Raw genomic sequence first — 16245 nt, 5'->3', positions numbered from 1 at the left:
TTACAGGGAACTCATTCAGCTTAATAAAAGGAAGATAAACAATCCAATCAAAAAATGGGCAAAGGACCTAAATAGACATTTTTCGAAAGAGGACATACCAAAGGCCAAGAGACATATGAAAACATGCTCAAAGTCACTAATCATCCGAGAGATGCAAATCAAAACAACAATGAGGTACCATCTCACACCTGTCAGAATGGCTATCATCAACAAATGACAAGTGCTGGTGAGGATGCGGAGAAAAGGGAACCCTCCTGCACTGCAGGTGGAAAGACAGACTGGTGCAGCCACTGTGGAGAACAGTGCATTTAAGTTATAATGCCTGGGCTTCAATGTAGACCAGGGAACCCTAATAAATGGTAGGTATTACTTTACTTGTTTGTTTACTGGCTAACAGAGATGTGTTCATCAGGTGAAGTACACAAATAGGCTGGTTGACACAAACGGCATTAAAAAAAAAAGCATCCCACATATATAACTTGCTTTTATTAAACAGGGGGGAAAAATCAACACATTTTTCAAAGAGACAGGTATCTCAGTAGTTTTAGGAAAAACTAACATAACATCAGCTTGTTTGACAAAGCTTTTAAAATAAGTGAGCAATTAAATTCTTAAAGTAGGAACAGAATATTAACAAGGTCTAGACTCCAGAACACTTGTAAGCAAACACATTAGGCACCGTTTGGCTTAACAGTTTTAGCTTTAATGTAAATATATATTATTATTTAGAATATTTGCATCTGAACTACATAATGACTTTATTTTTTCATTTTACTTTAATTAAAACCAAGATTTCTGGAACCTCCAAGTAGTCTTTAAAGTTTTCCAATATGGACATAAACTAACTCCTATTCCTTTCTACATATTAAATGTGAAGTAACTGTTACAATATATCATTCTCACAGGAAGATTTTTAAGGCTTCTGGCACATAAAATGTGTAATATCTGTGTGACAATAACATAATTATATACAGAAAATATTTAAAATTTACCTTGTGCAATTTAAGTTCTAAAGATTAAAAAACCAAGTGTTTTATGGTAATAAAATATTAAAATATAATGTACTCCCCATAAATTTGACACTGATTTTGTAATTACACAAAGAACACAGAAGAGTTGCACACTAAATGATTTATCACTGAAATTAACCGTTGAACTGAATATACTTATTGAATATCATTCATTTTCTAGATCATACTTTCAGCACAAAATAGGCTTTAATATAACTTATAACATTTGCAATTAAACCATGACACTCAGGCAGCCAATGTCAGCTCTAGGTTTGCCTAGTTATTCACGTATCATACAAATATGTCTATGACTCTTAATTTATCCTTTTGTCTAAGTCACATTGCAGATAATGTGTCAACAAGTAAGTGGAACAAAAACCAACAACAACATGACTATTTCTCATTTGAAAAAAAAATGAAAGTCATTAACACCTCGTCTTAAAGTTCTAAAGTAGCATATTCAGCTCTTAAGGCAAAAAAGGTAAAAAATATTATTATAAATTATAAATTCTGATAATTCTTCTTTTGGCATTAAAAGCCACAGCATAAACTCTTACACTTTCGTAGATAATATATTAGTGTACATCTGAATATATATTTGCTAACATTCCCCATTCGAAGTTGCTCTGTGACGTGGAGGAGGTGAAGGGCAGTAGGTCAGGGCAACCTTTAATGGCCATCCTGGGCATCAAGGGACATGGAATGACTGAGTCTTGACTTTCCATTCATAGATATTGTATTTGATGGAACAGTAACCTAAGAGAAAGAAACACACTTTATACCCGTCAATTTAAAATGGGACAGCTATCTAATTTTCAACAATTACTACATTTAACGCCTGTTTAATTGTAAATGCTATAAAGTTTAGTATTTATTATGCAATAAATGACAAATAAGAATAAATGTTCACTCTACCATGAAATTAAAAATGAAAGGGTTGTTATTTCCACAACAAACAAGTTAAATAACCCACTAACACATCTTATTCTCTATAAGATTGCCAAATCAACTCAAAAGGACAAGAGCGTGAACTGACTGCAGGCCAAGCTGTTAAAGAGCATTGTTACCTAGATTAATTCTGGCTCTTCAAAAGTGCCCTGGAGAATGTACAAAAATAAAGGGAATTCCACAAAGCAAAGAATTTTACAATTTTTGTATAGATGGTATATATTAACTTGAAGTTCCCCTCACAAGTATCCCTTATTTATAAGGAAAAAAAAAAGAGCTTTGGTTTTTAAAATGCTTTCTTAAAAAGGGCTAAAAAAGTCAAATTTATGACTGTTATGCTAAAACAGTTGCTGGATAAAAAGATTTTGTTTTGTTCTTTTTTTAATAAATAAACTCATAAGTTCCAAAATTGTATGCCAAAGTTTTCTATTTATAAAGTGTAAGTGAATGAAAAACACTATAACAAGAATTTACTAAATAGTCTGAAATTCCAATATTATTTAGAAAAATGTAAAAAAAAATCATCTGGATTTTAAGCAGTAAATAGGTACACTATTTTGAAATACATCAAATATGGTAGTATTCTAAGAAACATAGTTTATCTCTAGAGTATAAGTTGACTAGTTTAGGTTCATAACCAAACATTAACATCTTCTCACAAGAAGAGATTTGAAGTACAAAAGGCCACCGATTCTGCTAAGTAACAAAATAAGTTAGTGAAAGGAAAAATAAAATTGGCAAATTTAGTTTGAATTTGGTTTCCTGTACTTCCTTTGTTGCTTTTCACTAAGGGAAGAAGGATCATGTGAACTAGTCAATTGTCTTGACTCTCTTATGAATCCAGGGTGGAGTAGAATGGCTGACATTACCCACCTGAAATAAAAGAGCTAAGAAGAAAAGTTGCCACTAGGGAAGAAAAAATCGTCCGCACCCTGTTTAGTATTCATGTAGGATTTCTTTCCAAGTAGAGCCAACAAACAACACACAGGTAATGACTTGTCATTATGAAACCTTGGTCCAAAAAGTCTCTGTGTGTAAAAGTTGTTCTTGTAATTCTTGTTCACATAATTCTTTGTAAAGTACAAGAGAGGAATTTGTTTTAAGCATTAAAACAACATACTGATGGCTCCAAATATCTACAAGTAAAAGGTATCATTGTTGCACTATTGTTAGTGAAAAACTAGGACCCAGGTAAATGTCCATCAATAAAGAGCAATTAAGCTTATACTCATCCACAAATACTATGTAGTCTTAAAAGAATAAAATAATGTGGAAAGCTTCAAAGAGATATATGTTTTTGAATGCTTCATAGAAGATTTTTTTTATATAAAAAAATTAAGTATGTTTACATACTGCAAATGTGGTATGACAGATTACACTGTAATCTATCTATCTAGAGCATTTACTTTGGGGAAGGAAACTGTATTTTGTTTATTATTTAAAGATTTGTTTACTGAACTGTCAAACATGAGAAGACATCATTAAAATTCTGTTTTATAAATTCTGTGGGGTCAGAGACCTTTTTTATTTTAATGCTACTTTATACTCATGTTTGTTTTAGTGCCTGGCACAGAATAAAACAATGAATATTTCTTGAATGGAATATGGTAACTTTTTACAAGCATTTATAAAGTAAAAAATATTGCTTAATTTTTGAGCAATGAACACATGACACTTATAATAAAGATATTTTTTTAAAGTAACTTTTAAGAATTTACTGATGAGTATGTACTAGTTGACTGCCTATCCTTGAAGTTTAAAAAAATTTCAGGAATATTTACATAGCTTTCTTATTCTCATAAAGAAAGTTAATTATGAAACTATCATTTATTTTTACTTGAAAAATATATGAAAAGAACTACCCACCTGAAACCCCTGATAGTTCAAATTCAAACTAAGGAAATATGAATCAAAAGCAAACCAATGAAATAAACAAAACAAGCCAGCATGATTCTGGATGAAGTTTCCAGTTCTTTTCTTCACTCCAGATTTCTATCTAGTCAAAGATAAGTTTTACTTACATTCTGAGGAAATACTTAATATCAAGTAATAAGCCTCATTTGTCAATTTTCAGATTTTATTTTTACAACCCTATTTTCTACCTGCAATAGTAATTCGAGCACTATCAGGATCTGAAAGCTGACAAAGAAGTTCTGGTGTCAGCTCAAGTCAACAATAATGAATTACCTAATCTGTTTTATTTTCTGAAAACAATCTGCTGATTAATATACAAATCTAAATATCAAACACATTTTATAAAATACTGAGTTAGATTTATTAATGCTGCATCTAAAGAGAAATTTCTGTGGCTGCATGGGGGTCGAGTGGGAGTAAGGCAAAAACCTTAAGAAACAGGAAAAAAAAAACACATGGCATGCTCATGACTACATTCTCACTAGAGCGATCAAGGAACAATTGTTCTAATGTGAACCAACCATTATAATGAAGGTTAATTGCTCGGTATGAACCAGAGCCATAAGGCAGGTTGGCACCTGGAATTAAGCAACATTTGGGTGCCAAAAGGAAGGCAAACCCTGAGCCAACTTTCTGATGAACAATCTAAGCCTACTGTCAAAATCACTAGGGACTGTATTTGGCACTAGAACTGCTGCTCTATTTAAAAATGTTAGAATTTAAAACAAACCGGGAGAAACATCTCAGACAGGACAGAAATATGGGACTAAGCAAATATCACAAGAAATTAGAGCCTTCTTGTGCCCACTTATACCAACTTTGGCAATTTTTTGAAATAGAATACATTTACAGAAAAGCCCAATGGGAACAAGCACAAACATGTATCTAACCCACCTCCCTGCTAACCCTGTCTTTACTTAACATTCTGACATTTTATTCATCATGGATTTTGCATTAATTTGGACATTTAAAAAATATTGCTTTAAGATAATATTCATCTTGACTACTTAGTTATTTGGTTCCCTCTTAAATTGTGTGCCTGTGCTCCAATGAGCCCCTAACAGCCCCTTGGCTTTCCCTCTGAAGTAACCACTATCAGGATTTTTATAATTATTTCCTTGATTTTAAAAATAATTGCCACCTACCATGTATCACTAAAGAACATAATTTAGTGTTGCGTGCTGTCAAACTACAAATTTCATAGGTATCTATACTGTCATATTTAGCTATATTTTGTCCAATCATTGCTATATGATAGTCTGCGCTTTGAATATACTACTATTCATTCTACTATTTCTGGATAGTAAGGCTATATTTCTTGGAAACTTTTACAAACAATATTCCAAGAATATTCTTATATGAGAGTCCTGGTACACACATAGTTTTAGCATATATAACTAGAAGTGATCATGAAGTGGAAGCTGATTGTGAAGTGTGGATACTGTGAACTTTACTAGACCTGGTGTCCATTCTTAGTAGAATAAATGGATTATGTAAGACATTTTCATTATACAAAATTTAGGAGCTGGCGCTACGTACGTAGACTCAGAGCTACCCATAATCTACTGAGACAGATAAAATTTAGGCTCAATAGAACTTAATGAGTTATATACAGGAGACAATTATAGATAGCATCATCATTTTGGGCCTGTTCTCTCCGTTGATTCACATCCAGCTCATTCTGGAAGCAATGAGAGTTTTATATGTGAAGAGATTGCCAAATCAGGGCTCATAACACACCAAGCAAACAGCTGCTTGCCTGTGCAATTCTATTGAGCTAAAAGGCATCTCCACCTTAATGCACTGTTTTCTACACTTAGTTCATTGACACTGATTAATATATCCACTGGCTTAGTGGAAACACACTGCAATTATCTCCTGTGTAGTTACTTGGTTCTCCTGTGGGCCTGATGTATCACTGTTTCTCAGACCCAGGCAGTGAACACCCAGAAGGCAGAGGCTTCATTTGACTCATTTTTGTCTTCCAAGTATCCAGTACAATGTTTGACACCTATGTGCTTAAAACATGCTTGTCAAATTTATTGAATTGAGAAGGCTTTAGATTTGGAAAGGATATATCTGAAATACATCCTTAATTTACAAGATAAAAATGGAAATATTTTCATAAATGAGAATATGTGATTTAATAGGGGCATATGTCCCCACAAAAATTCAAATGTCATCTGGTGAACTACCAATTTTAATATGTGAAGCTCTACCAAATGTTTGCTGTCTGGCACCTAAATTCAGCCTACAAACACTCTAAAAAAAATTCCACCTTAATTCCCTGATTTACTCCTTCACGTTTCCTCCACTCCTGACAGCACACAACGTTTTGCCTTATCTCCAAGTGTGCCCAGATGGGAGCACCAAGCCCTCCAGCCGAATGGCTGTCGCTCACAGCTCCTCTGAAACACACACACTGAGGAAATGGCCAGAGTAGGCAAGGCCTGCCAAGGAGGTGTGCCCAAGATTTCTTCCCTTTTCTCTCCATCTTTGCAGCATTCCTATTGCTTTGCAGATTTCATTTCTATCGAGCTCGGTGTTTTACTCAAGTCTCTTAATCTTCTCTAAATAGCTTCTAAAACGATTAGAGAAGGAATTTACAAAATAAAATGCCTACGGATTCAGTGGAATAATGATTTTTTTTCTTGTTTTGGGTGTTGAGGAATTTGCAATCAAGACGATTAAAGAGAGAATAAGAAAGACATTTAGGGAGACTATAGCCTTTGGGAAGTCCAAGTGATGATGCCAGGCTTAGGCTCCTCCATGTCCTTTTTTAAAAATATATATATATTTTTTATTGATTTTAGAGAAGAAGGGAGAGGGAGAGATAGAAACATCAAAGATGAAAGAGAATCATAGATTGGCTGCCTCCTGCATGCCCCCTACTCGGGGGCATGCCCACAACCCAGGCAAGTGCCCTGACCAGGAATCTAACCGTGACCTTCTGGTTCATAGGTCTTCACTCAACCACTGAGCGACACCAGCCGGACATCCATGTCCTCCTTCAGTGGATGAGGGTGACAGAGGGAGTAAACTCACCTGCAGTGATTCCCTGTGACAGTTGTTTGGTATCTGCCCCATTCCCAAAGCTCTCCTACACCTCAGTACAGGGGAGCTGAACAATTCTAGCGGAGCATTATTAGGACTTGAATATCTACATTAGGTCTTATCTCAGTTCTCCAGGTTTTCTCTACATTTTTTGGTTTGACCTATAAAAACTCTCTCCCCCTTTCGGCACTTTCATCTAATCCAGCGGTTCTCAACCTGTGGGTCGCGACCCCTTTGGGGGGGTCGAACGACCCTTTCACAGGGGTCGCCTAAGACCATCAGAAAACATATATATAATTACATGTTGTTTTTGTGATTAATCACTATGCTTTAATTATGTTCAATTTGTAACAATGAAATTGGGGGTCGTCACAACATGAGGAACTGTATTAAAGGGTCGCGGCATTAGGAAGGTTGAGAACCACTAGATTCTAGAACCACTGATTAGAACCACTGATTCTAATCCCATATGTGGTACTAACTTGATTCCCTAGTAACCATAACTGAAACTAGTGCAGGTTACTATCACTAGTGCAGATTCTCTGGAATACAGGGGAATCATCTTTCCAAAATAATCTTTCCTGTTGAACTAACAATTTCTTTCTTTTTAAAAAAATATAATTTTATTTATTTCAGAGAGACCAGGAGAGGGAGAGAGAGAAAGAAATGTCAATGATGAGAGAGAATCATTGATCAGCTGCCTCCTGCACGCCCGCTACTGGGGATCAAGCCTGTAACCTGGGCATATGCCCTGACCGGGAATCAAACTGACCTCCGGGTTCATAGGCCCATGCTCAACCATTGAGCTGAGCTGGCCAGGCGGGCTAACAATTTCTTAAAATAAGAGTCCAGGTACTTTCTATATCTACTTACATAATAATGAGCAAAAGGCATGTTGTGCACCTGGTCCATGTTATGGAAAACAGACTTGACATATTTTAAAGTATGTGTAAGACTCCGGACTCTCTCAGACTTTACTTCAAAAATGACCCCTGACACAAAAGAGTAACTTCTGACATCTTATGTATTCAAGTTTAAATGCAGGAAACAATTTCCCCTAAGTATTAGTCTGACAGTGTTGAAAAGAAATCCACTGTCACCCATCTGATAAAGAAAACTTACCCTTTTCAATTTGGCAGCAGCCTCTCCAGAACGGATTGCAGTCAGCAGACTTTGTCGGAACTCTTCGGGGTCAGAGCTTTGGAATGTTAGAGAACTTTGCCTCTTAAGGGTGAATGGTGGGCAGTTGGTTGGAGATGGTATTTGGGAATTCTGCTCACTATGTGCAGAGTTATTTTCCTAAAACAATAAATGCAAAATATTTATATGAATACCAAGTGAAAAATGGGCAATTTTTCAACATTTTTTTTTCTTCACCAATAGTGCTTTAGGAATCACCATTTGCCACATTGGTTTCCTAGACATAGCTCTATTTCCTCACCCACTGAATCGTCTCAGCTACCAGAGCTCAGCTGGAAAGAGGGCATTAATTTCCCTTCTCTTGAATAGGGAGGGTGCTAAGGCAGAAAAGTGGTACCTCTCTTTGTTTCATGAACAAAGGGTAATTTTACTGTCCTTGAGACAAATAAGGCTGATTTCTCCAACGGAGTTGCCTAAGAGAGCCAAATGAATTTTAAAAATAAATATTCCACAGACTAAAAAAGAACCCATTTTCACAGTTCCAACTTATTAGGTTGTGAAATTATTATTTTTGATGGTTCAAAATAGACAAATATTGGCAAATTCACACTGGTTGAAACTAGCAACATATCATCTAATAATAAAATGTTAATGATTATGCTACCTGTAATGGCTTGTTTTGTTTCTGGAAGTTAGAAGGACTAGAGATGGCCATGTTTTCTTTATTTTTCCCATGGAACTAAAAATAAATAATAGGAACTTCTAAGAATTAAAATTTTAATTCAACTTCTTAGAAATGAATATTTAGTAACTAATTCAACTGGCAACTATTATCAAAAAATGTTAAATATGTCTTTTTCAAACTGCCAAATAAATATCTTTAAAAATGATGAGTTAAACAGAGCTCAGGCAGTGGCTCAAAGACTGTATTTTCCAAATCAAGCTTCTGTTGTTTAGGAAAGGTATTCCATTCTAAGAAAAAACACAGGCTTTATTCCCAAGTAAAGAATTAATCTCACACCATATATCTCTTCCTGAAATTATATCAAAGTAATAAACATAAATGTGAAATGAAGAAATATTCTTCAAGATAAATATTGCATTGAAATTATGGAAAAATCTTTACTTGGCAATATGGTTAATGTTCTGTTACTCTCGGAATGTTTGAAAAATTCGTATAAAATACATCTGGAACTGTCACACAAATATGGAAGTATTCTTTAAACACGATCAGAGTAAAAGTACACAAAGTATTTTTTAAAAATTGTGTGGGGAATATCATAACTCATTCTGTGAATTTCATCCTCTCCTTTGACTATGCGAATCTGGCAAATTGTAATAGTTGAGCAAACACTAAGTCAACAAATACCCCCTCTTTTTGTAAATTATTAAGGTTACATAGTTAAGTGATATTTTGGTCAACATACACATAACTGGAAAAGCTGACACTGAATTAACAAAATAGGAAATTAAGAAAATGGCATATTTAAACTCTGGTTTTAAATTATTTATATGTAAAGATATCTAATAAGCTGAGGTTAAGTGTATATTATAGAAAATACATAGCTGAGAGATGCTTGGTTATTTTACCTAGGCTTTGATACTGTTTATATAAATATATATATTAAATATATTTTTATTGATTTCAGAGAGGAAGGAAGAGGAAGAGAGATAGCAACATCTATGATGAGAGAGAATCATGGATCAGCTGCCTCCTGCACGTCCCATACTGGGGATCAGGCCTGCAACCTGGGCATGTGCTCTGACCAGGAATCCAACCGTGACTTCCTAGTTCATAGGTCCATGCTCAACCACTGAGCCATGCCTGCCAGGCTATATTACTATATAATTAAAACTATTTTTGCAATTATATAGAATTGGAGAAAAAAATAAAATAAACCAGAACATCCAGAAAGTTATAAACAAATTAAGATAAGCAAAACCCAGGGAAATAGAGTCAGAACTATAAACTAGTACACTACAAATGTAGGAGCAAAGAAACTTTAAATTAAAATATTTGCTGAGAATATAATTATATGTTGGCCTTATACCCAATCAAATTATATGAATTACTAGAGGCCTGATGCACGAAATTCATGCAAGAGTAGGCCTTCCTTCCCCCGGCTGCAAGCACCAGCTTTCCTCTGGCACCCGGGACCCGGGCTTCCCTCATGGCCCGGCTTCGTCTGGAAGGTCATGCGGAAGGACGTCTGCTTTTATTATTATAGATAGTAATTCTGAGAGTAAATATCAGATTCTAGGTATTAAACTTTTTTTTTCTACAGCAGGTTGTTTGATAATAGATTAATATGAATTCAGACTTAATACACAAACATATCAACATGCTGTACAAGAACCCCTTCTTTTTAAAAAGGTAAAATTTACCTTATTGCTCACACCGAGTTGTGGGACGTCCACAGGTGTATCCACCGCAGGACTTTTCCCTTCCTCCGCGTCACTGGGAGCTGGCGCAGAGGCACCCTCACTGCAGGACTCGGTGCGCACTTTGCTGAAAGACTGAGACCGTTTCACTACAGCCAGGGCGAAGGGCGAAGGCGCCGAGCTCGAGTAAGGTCGCGGGGCACCGAACGTTGTCAGAGTCTTCAGGTTTAGTGCTGCCAACTGGCTTGTGGGAAGAGAAACAGGTTTGGGAGCCACAGGGGGAGGAGGAGAGGTTTCAGGAGGCTTCTGACTGCTGAGGCCATCAGCGTCTTTAACGTGGGGCTGCGGAGGCGAGCGAGCTGTCTTACTGGAGGGAGAAGGAGTTTGCTCTGGAGGAGGCATCGGATCCCTTTCGGCCTCCTTCTTCGGGAGCTCCTGTGGAGCAGGGGTAGGGGCAGTGTGGACACTCTTGGCGGCGGCAGATGTCACGTACTGACCCGAAGCTCTTTTTTGCATTTGCAAAAAAAAGGAACTTGGTTTGGCCTGGGGATTTGAAACCCGAGATTTAAGTCTTGACTCTAATATATTGTTTATATCTTCCAAGTTTGGCGCAAAAGGAGCCGTGCCAGTGTCTCTCGTCATTCTGGGCGTGGGTTTCAGAGGATTTGCCGCGGGGCTGTGGGGCACGCCCGCCACACTGTGCCCTTTATGCTCTGATCTCAGGGCAGGCTTGGGTTTAAGGTCTAGCTGTGGCTCCTTTGGACTTTCAGAAATAACAAAATCTTCTGTCTGCATTGCAGTTTCTTTCACATTCTCATGCATGTGCTTTTTCCCTAAAGAATGTCTGTCTTGATCATCTTCATACCCTAAGGTTTCTGTTTCCGCATCTTTTACTATTTCCAGGGACTTGGGAGGCACTATTTTATAAGTAGTCATCCCAATTTTGGGTATATATTCTCTTGTAATTTCATTGGAAGGTTTTGGCTTGGGATTGTAGTCTTGTCTGTAGAGTGGATAATTCTTCATATAAGAAGCCGTTGAGTTTTTATTAATCTCATCTACAGGAGCATCATTACCATGTGCATACATTGGATCTTTCATGGTGAGCTGATCTTCTGAATGTACAGTGAGAGGGCCCTGTCTCCTGAATTCTCTTGAGGTATCCACGGAACCTTGTGGACTTAAAGACGAATGTTGAGTTGATTTGTTGTTACTTGCAGTTTGCACACTTTCATCAACTTTGAAGTCGGACAAATGATGATGTCGGTGATTCCCATCAAAACTGTTGCAGGAAGGAGTTGCCTGAATTGCTGCATCTTGCATTTTTGTCTTTTCTGCACTGGGTTGATTCGGTGTTGGGCCTGGTTCTGATGAAGCAGCTGGATGATTTTCCTTGTCACGTCTAGCAGTTTCAGTTTTATGTGCCTGAAGTCTGTCAACTTCCATGTCCACATTGTTATTTTTGGCAACACCTCCTCCATTGATTTCTGTTCTCCTCACTCCGTCTTTCATATGATCTTCCGTATTCCTTGAAGTGACAGTTATTTCATTTTGATCTACTGAGAGAAAAAGAAAAAATCATCAAGTATTGGGAAGAAAAAGTAGAAAAACTTCCGTTTGCAATGCTTGCCTCCCCAAACTAAATTAGGTCGGTTTAAAATTGTCAGCTCACTCATTACACAAAATCAGGTAGTTGCATTTAATGAAAACAGCATGGGCTTTGGTGTCATGGAGACCCGATTCTGGAACCCATCTGTAAGCGGGCTTGACTAATTATAACCTCTGTGATCACAACTTATTACTTAACCCTTTGAGCCTCAGTTTGCTCAGATGTAAAAACGTGAATGTATTACAGTTGACCCTTGAAGGATACAGGGGGTAGGGACACTGAGCTCTCTACACAATTAAAAATCCAGATATAACTTTTGACTCCCCAGAAACTTAATAGCCTTCTGTTGACTAGAAGCTTTACTGATACCCTAAACAATGGACTAATACATATTTTGTATGTTATATGCATTATATATGGTATTCTTAAAATAAAGTAGGCTAGAGAAAAGAAAATGTTAAGAAAATCATAAGGAAGGGAATATACTTTTATATATTATTGAAAAAAATATGTATATAAGTGGACTCATGGAGCTCAAACCCATGTTGTTTAGGAGTCAACTATATATTTTCTCTATCATTTATGTAACATGCTTATTAGGATAGGATATTGCCCAGAGCAAGCACTCCATAGAACATTGCTATGTTTCTTCTTATAAGTAAAGACTTCATATCACAGTCATTGTTAAGAATGACAAAAGAAATTGACAAATTCAAAATTTATTTTTTATTCTTTATGTTTTTCCATTTCAATTCTCTTCTGTCATTTACTATTTTATACATAACATTAAGGGGAAGCAATCCCAGCAAATGTTATCAGTTTTAAATAAGGCAGACAACAGAAACATTACCTTTCAGAACAATCAACATTGGCTGAGTTGTTAACTAAGTGTCCTCACTGAAAGGGACTGTGTTTTGAGTCATAATACAAGTGATGTCACTACATAAAAATGATCATGTGGTTTTTTTCATTTGGGGGAAAAAACAACCTATTCTTCTCAGAGTTTAAACAGAAAAAACAGCCCCCCTCTCCCCTGTACTACTTTTCCTCTTAATTCTAATTCAGACTTCCTAAAAACAAAAATCATTTGCCAGTGTCTACATCAACAAAGCCACAGTTGCCAGCCAAATACATGATGGCAAAGAGATGGAATGAGACATCTGAAAAGAAACACGGGTTTATGAGTATGCACCATGTGTCTAGTACTGAGCAACATGCTTGAGTTATATACTGTGCTCCTCTACTCAAATGCCCAGAAGAATCACTTCTCCTGAATGACCAACTAGCCCCCATCTTCAAAATCCTCAGAGGCCACCTCTTTCAGCACAAGTGAAATGTGAGCCTTGGGAGCCAAACTGTGAAAGGATATCAAGTATTTCTCTATAGTTTTATCATCACTCACTTTCATGTAGATGGTAAACATCAATTTCACTGCCTAAGGTGTCATGAGATATTTAAACTAGTTCCTCCGTTAAAAAAGAAAAAAGGGAAGAAAAAGAAATGCAGGCAAAAAAATAATGTTGCCAGGTAAATTTGTATACTAACAATTTTTCAAAATATCATGTTTTTAAAGCCTACTTAACTGTATAATTTATTGGTCATCATAGTTACATCTTATATTATGCTGCAAGGTTCCCATATTAAATATATAATTTTCATTTTTATTCTCCCCAAATAAAATGCAACTAATTATAAGAATATGTATTTTCTACATGAGTGACTTTTCTCAATGATAAATAATTATTAGCTTTTGTGATTTACAAAATTAAGCACATGTGATTAGGAACCATGGAAGAGGCACATATAGGCCTTTGCTCTCATTTATTTGGCTCATAAGTATATTTAATATCTGTATGAAAAGTACTACTCTCAATGCTGCTATGAGCACCGAAGTATATAAGAAATGGTCCTTGGCACTAGCAAATCTATATAATAAAAGCCTAAGCGACCGTTATGGTGGAACAATCAGAACAACCAGTCACCATGATGCACACTGACTGCCAGGGGAAAGATGCTCAACACAGGAGCTGCCCCCTGGTGGTCAGTGCACTCCCACAGGGGGAGCACCACTCAGCCAGAAGCCAGACTCATGGCTGGTGAGCACAGTGGCGGTGGCAGGAGCTTCTCCCACCTCCGTGGCAGGGCTAAGGAGCAAGGAGTCCCAGATTGCGAGAGGGATGTCTGACTGCTGGCAGACAGACATCCTCCGAGGGGTCCTGGACTGCAAGAGGGTGCAGGCTGGGCTGAGGGACCCCCCGCCCCTACCCCCAGTGCACGAATTTCATGCACCAGGCCTCTAGTGATATATAAGAAATATATAAGAAATGGTCCTTGGTCTAAATGTATTTCCTTCTCTTATTTCTCATTTTCCACTGAATAGAAATATATCCCAGTTACGCAATAGAAACACTTTCCAAAGGAAGGTACATCAACCTAAAAATATATTTTAAATGAAATCCCTATAACAAACTCTAATTTATTGACTTAGAAATCCAAATTTCTATTTTTCACTTTTTTTTTTTTTTGGTGGGTTATACCTACTTTACCATCATCTAACTGAATTTCAAATCAAAATTTCATGATTATTCCAAATGATTGTCAGGCCTGGACACTTAGAATCATAACTGAATGTATTGCCCAGTCCATCATAAAAAAAATACCTGATTATGATGCTAACCAAGTGTCAATGAATGGACAGGCCACTTTTTTTCGAGAATAGTCAGTAGAAGGAGAATGTTTATTTTGTATTATCCTTCCCCTACTCAAAACTGACATCAATATCTATGACCTGATGAAAAGATGATTTATATAAGTATGCAGGATAGGGAAAAAAATAAAAGAGGAAAGCAGAATAAAACTACTGTAAGGACAACAGAATTTATTTGAAAAAGCACCTAGAGTTGACAAAGGTCATTGCAAAAAATCAAGTGCAAATACCAGTAAGTATTATTACAGAAGTGTACCTGTGACCCTACCACTAACTTGATGCCAAAATTTAGCAAAACATATTTAATTTGATTATCATTTTAAGAATAAGGAAGCAGCTTTAAAATCATGATTTCTCAATAGAAATGCTACTACCAAATCGCAAAAAACTGAATTGAGTAAAAAAAATGGGGAAATTATTAAAAAAATACTCAGTATTGTATCTCGGGACGGTAGACCATGAGGAAAATGAATCGGAAACATATATATTTAAATTAACCAACATGTAGGAAAAAAGAGAAATAGATCACAAGTATGCATAGAGTATACATCTTTAAGCTCTAGATCAGATAACCTCTAACATTTAACCACAAGGACAAAAGGGGTACACATGGCAGTTAAAAGCAGACTCTGGAGTAATATCACCTGAGTTCAAATCTGAGGCCCACCACTAAATAATTGTGGTACTTCAAGTAAGTTACATAATATCTTTGTGGTTCAATCATCTATAAAATGGGACTAAAGATAATAATGCTCATAAATGAGTTAACATACAAGATTAAATGAGTTAATATATATAAAGAGTTAAGAATGGCCCTTGGCACATAATAAGTGCTATGAAAGTGTTGGCTATTAGTGTTTTTAGAACTCACCATTCCCTTGACTTGAGCCCAGTGACTTCAAGTTTCTTACACTGTCAACTACCCTCTCTTCATTTCTTGGATTATATATCATCAAGTGTGGTTCTCTGCAAAAATGATATTGTATGTTATATATCGAAACTATTCAAACACACACACGCACGCATGCATGCAAGCACAATGAGAAAACAGGCAATAATTTCCAAAGACAGATGGACTAAAATAATCATCTTTTTCTGCCAAATACTGAAAATTTAATAGCAAAGAAAAAAATGCAACTGAGGAGAAATGCTGCTATGTATGTAAGCAGCATTTGGGGGGTCCTATTACAAAGAAAGATGTAAAAACCTTGTAAAATGTATACTTTCCCCCAAAACAATGTCTTTTTGTCATTACTATTTGTTTTTTAAAGAAAATGGATATAAATGAAACATTTTAATCTTGCATCTGGCATGGTCAAATTTTATTTGTCAATTACAGTTTATATTCAATATTATTTTGTATTATTACTTTCAGGTGTACAACATAGTGGTTAGACCAGCCGTGGGCAAACTACGGCCCGCGGGCCGGATCCGGCCCGTTTGAAATGAATAAAACTAAAAAAAAAAAAAAGACCGTACCC

At 36.3% G+C, this 16245-nt stretch overlaps 1 protein-coding gene across 5 annotated transcripts in view; it reads right to left on the bottom strand.

Annotated features, from left to right (window-relative positions):
- Window positions 1–466: 466 nt before the first annotated feature.
- COBLL1 (cordon-bleu WH2 repeat protein like 1) overlaps window positions 467–16245 on the bottom strand; it is a 146878-nt gene continuing 131099 nt past the window's right edge. For 4 of the 5 annotated variants that reach the window (XM_023745443.1, XM_023745459.1, XM_023745450.1 and 1 more), the window contains 4 exons: window positions 15636–15730; window positions 10452–12007; window positions 8049–8225; window positions 467–1766 (listed from right to left, as the gene is read on the bottom strand). In XM_023745443.1, coding sequence (XP_023601211.1) covers window positions 1680–1766; window positions 8049–8225; window positions 10452–12007; window positions 15636–15730 — 1915 coding nt within the window. In that variant the 3' untranslated portion in view covers window positions 467–1679. The remainder of the gene's footprint in view (window positions 1767–8048; window positions 8226–10451; window positions 12008–15635; window positions 15731–16245) is intronic. The other variant, XM_023745447.1, reaches the window with a different exon arrangement.

This window comes from Myotis lucifugus, unplaced genomic scaffold (genome assembly GCF_000147115.1).
Source record: "Myotis lucifugus unplaced genomic scaffold, Myoluc2.0 scaffold_5, whole genome shotgun sequence".
Classification (NCBI taxonomy): domain Eukaryota; kingdom Metazoa; phylum Chordata; class Mammalia; order Chiroptera; family Vespertilionidae; genus Myotis; species Myotis lucifugus.
This window is presented reverse-complemented; position numbering and strand designations above follow the sequence as displayed.